Raw genomic sequence first — 4,212 nt, forward strand, 5'->3', positions numbered from 1 at the left:
ATGATCGTTACAAATACCTCAGTTAAATACTTGTAAACACACACACACACACACACACACAAAAGGAGAAAAATGAATTTTATCTTTTTAGCTGAAACTGTGTCCATGTCTCTTTAAGGGATTTTATACATTTTAAGATAAAATGAACACATAATTAACAAGTCAATATATAGTAAAACACCATATTATCGTTTTCCAATGAGATATTTACATTATTTCTATCTTTAAAGAGACATTTTAGAATGAAATTTATTTAATTGATATCGTCACATTTCATAAAATTGTTCGATTGTTATACTCTTTCTTGTGATCAGTTATGTTTCGTATTTTGCCTGAGCTGATACAATTACATTTATCAACTTATGTATCGTGTATGTTATAAAAAATCAACAGCTGTTTTCAATTGCATTTCAATCAGGAAACGAGAGATTTTACAATTTTGCCAGATGTTTACGAAATAAAATACTTAATTGCAAGAGGAAAAAAATTTAATAATATTTTAAAGCATTAAAAAGTCATATAAAAACACGAAAACAATTAAAAATCGAAAAGTCCCCCCCCCCATTTTTATTGTTTTGCGTAATTTCATTTATATCTCTCCCTTAAATGAAACATATGGAGATAACGAACAGTATTCACAATCAAAATTCCATAAAGCAATTCAAAATAGGAGCAGAGCAAACACGGACTTCAAAAACATTAATAAAAGATTTGTGTGCCATGAAGAGAGATACAGATACATATCTTAAGGTATTCAATGTATAATGAAGGGATTTAGAGCAATTTTAAATAATTTCAATTTAGTGTATAAATAATGGACTAACAATTGGTATGAAAAACGTCAGTCAGCATTTGACTAAATGATAAATTGTATTTGCTGACAAGGTCATTGTTTCACGTTAAAATTTTACGAAATTATGCCCTTGATACGAGATTGGAAAAATTCTTGATTTCTAGCAACTTTTTGTCAATAAATTATTTTCTTTCAATTGTTCATACGCAGAACATGCTCTTGCGTATCGAATCAACTGAGATACATAAGCAATACGGTGATTCAGAATACATGTATTTGAAAAATCCATTTTTCACCGGAAATATTCGTAGTGTGAGATTTATTAAGATATATTCTTGTTGACCAAACAAAAGTAGTTTGTCGTTATCCATAGCTTTGGATTTACATCGCCAATCATTTAATTATTAATAAAATGTTTATATATAAGGGAAAAAAAGAGAAAAACAGATACATATCTATTTTAGATTTTGGAATATTTTTCTCCATAATGAATTCCTTTATCTCCTGTACACGCATTGCAATAATTTTCTTATAATTCGGATTTTCTAACCTAAAATTCCATTGTTTAATTAGCTTTTATAATCAATAACTTCATAATTTCTTCAATATGCATGTTAACTTGAATATTCCATTGTTGAATGGCTTCGCATATCGATAGTTTCATATTTATTTGCATAAGCTAACATGTAAATTCCATTATCTGTCGGTTGTAAATCTTGTGTACAACATTGTTTGTCATAATACGTGTAAGGTCTGTAAAGATCCCAGGAATAATCCGGAGTTGCTGATCCAATCTGAGGACTATTTCTTCTTCTCTCCGAGAACCTCTTGATAATAATACGTATAACGACGACGAAACCGATGATAATAAACATCGCACACACTGAGAGGACTCCGATAATTATCTTCGTGCTTTGAAGAGGCATTCCTTTTCCAAAAATTAAAATGCATTGTTTATATTTGTTAAGAATGGATACATCTTTATGAATAATTTGTAAATTCCGAGTTTAACTGGTAAATATACTTTTATATTCAAAATTACTCAAAAGAAATGTCATAAATAAATTGTTATTGTGTACGGTATCCGTTGTGAAGTGCAACTCCAACACCAAAGTCCCATAAAAAATGTTACTAGATATATGGTCATACCCGCCGATTAATACAATCTCTCTCTCTCTCTCTCTCTCTCTCTCTCTCTCTCTCTCTCTCTCTTACCGTCTATGCATCCTAGAGCGTTATTACACAATTCCTTGTCGCAGTTACAGCTCTGCATGCACTGATCACCATAAAAAGGATAAACACAGACTAAGGAACAATTCGTTCCATTATAGCCAAATTCACATTCTATTAAAACAACAGCAAAATACAGAAATGTCAATCTCCAGGACTAGCATGTATGGTAAATTTTTGCACAATTAGATATCTGACATGAATGACATCAAACTCAAAAAATGAAATAATCAGGATATTGAAAAGAAAAAAAAAACATTGAATTTATAAGTGAAGTGTATTTTGTCTTCTTCTCCTACCTTTTGTGCATCCCAGTATATGATTACAAAATCTTTCTTCACATTCACATCCACTCTGGCAGAAATCACCATAACTAGGGAATCGACAAGGCAAGGAGCAATTTGAACCCTGATACCCCGTTTTGCACCCTAAAACCAAACCAATTTCTTAGTTTCAATATTTTTAGATCCCTTTCTCCATCCCACATCAATATTACGAATATAAAATTGGTTAAGACCCAATCTTCCTTTTGCACAAACATTCAGATCTACGAGAGTGATAAACATACCACAATCATTCTTGTTATCACCAATGCTTCTGTTATCAGAACAAATCTTCTGACCGGTTCTAAACATTATAAAACCTTTGCATGAGACATTTTTTTTTATAAAGATTGGTTAATTAAAGTCATATTAAATTTTGTTGACAATGTTTAAAATTCATAGAAACATACTTACACTAAAAAGAAGTACACACACAGCAAATTCTGCATTATATAAAAAGCTATCATGTTACCAATTTAGTATCATAAAAAAAAACTTATATTCCATATCAATCACATTAATTAACACATATCTTTATAAAAAAAAAACAAGATCTAAAAATGTTGACTCAATTCTTTTTGTTAATTTATATTTAAATCAGAATCTCAACAAATATTAAAGCCACTTGAGGCAATTATTGAGTACTTTATCAATGCATTTACATTTTATAAAACTTGTTCCTGCTAGATTTTTTAAGTAATACTTACATGTATATACAGCTGTAATTATAGTTCAGGGACAATTTTATAAAAAACATAAATCCATTGCAAAATTTTACACAGCATCATTGTCCTTCAATGTATAAACAAACATTGATTCTTTTTCACAGCACACAGTTATTCTTTCACTACAAAAAATCAAATATAAACATAAGTAATTGACAAGCAATTTGTTTAACTGGGGCCATTCTTCCAGCCCTCTGCCTCCATTCTAAAAATTAATCGTTTGTTCTGAGAATGCCATTTATAGCATCAAATTCGTTTACGGACATATGCACTATATAAGGCAATAGTTGAATATTAATACAAAAGAAAAGTAAACAATGGAAAATCTTACGTCTTTGCGTCTGTCATATAGTTTAGTTGTTAATAACTCCTAATTATCTATCGTTGGTACATGTAATATGCACATGCTGTATTAGCTATCACAATAAAGAAAGAAGACTTTTGGCAGTGTGTGAACCGTCCATCTCAGATACGAAGGGGCCACAAAGAAACAATCCTGTACATAGTGGTTATTTCTGTTAATTTTATTGCTCGCTTTTCATGAGTAAAAAAACTAGTTTTTGAGCTAGATCAGGTCAATAAAATTATCATCTCATTAGTTTTTCTTATTTTTTGTTCTTATTCCAGCATAAATTTCTACCATTGATTATGTACATATTCATACCTTAATAATAAGATTTTCTCTTGATAAATGTATCAATAACAAAAAAAAAATCACTAAAAATCTAAAACAAAGATTTTATAGTTTTTATTTTATTTTAATCAGGTGAAGATCAGGTCCTCTGTATATCAGGTCTTTAGTATCTTCCAGATAATAATAAATTTGCTGACACCAGACATGCATTTTGGAAAGTTAATACTTTTTAAAAACCGTGATTGCGTAGTTACTTAGGTTAAGTGAAGAAACAACAATAAATACTCATAAATAAAGTCAGTAATTAATAAGCGCATATCGGATAATATGGAATATCAAAAAAATGTCTCTCCCTCTCTCTCTCTCTCTCTCTCTCTCTCTCTCTTCAATTATCGTCAATGGAAATAAAAATTGATATTTGATTCCTAAAATTGTCGCAGTTACATTTCTTTAAAACATTTATTTGATCAGGATAAAAAGGATAAACACAGACTAGGGCATAATATG

The 4,212-nt window shown here is 29.9% G+C and overlaps 1 protein-coding gene across 1 annotated transcript; it reads right to left on the reverse strand.

Moving 5' to 3' along the window:
- Nucleotides 1-1,392: 1,392 nt before the first annotated feature.
- On the reverse strand, nt 1,393-2,658 carry LOC134243230 (multiple epidermal growth factor-like domains protein 10). Its single transcript, XM_062725460.1, has 4 exons — nt 2,592-2,658; nt 2,323-2,451; nt 2,009-2,137; nt 1,393-1,721 (listed from the first exon to the last, which is right to left on the reverse strand). The coding sequence occupies exons 1-4, from the start codon at nt 2,656-2,658 to the stop codon at nt 1,408-1,410; spliced, it is 639 nt and encodes a 212-aa protein (XP_062581444.1). The 3' UTR covers nt 1,393-1,407.
- Between the last annotated feature and the right edge of the window lie 1,554 nt (nt 2,659-4,212).

The sequence above is a fragment of the Saccostrea cucullata genome, unplaced genomic scaffold, assembly GCF_032062105.1.
Source record: "Saccostrea cucullata isolate Sc308-1 unplaced genomic scaffold, CSIRO_AGI_Scuc_v1 ctg251, whole genome shotgun sequence".
NCBI classification, from domain to species: Eukaryota; Metazoa; Mollusca; class Bivalvia; order Ostreida; family Ostreidae; genus Saccostrea; species Saccostrea cuccullata.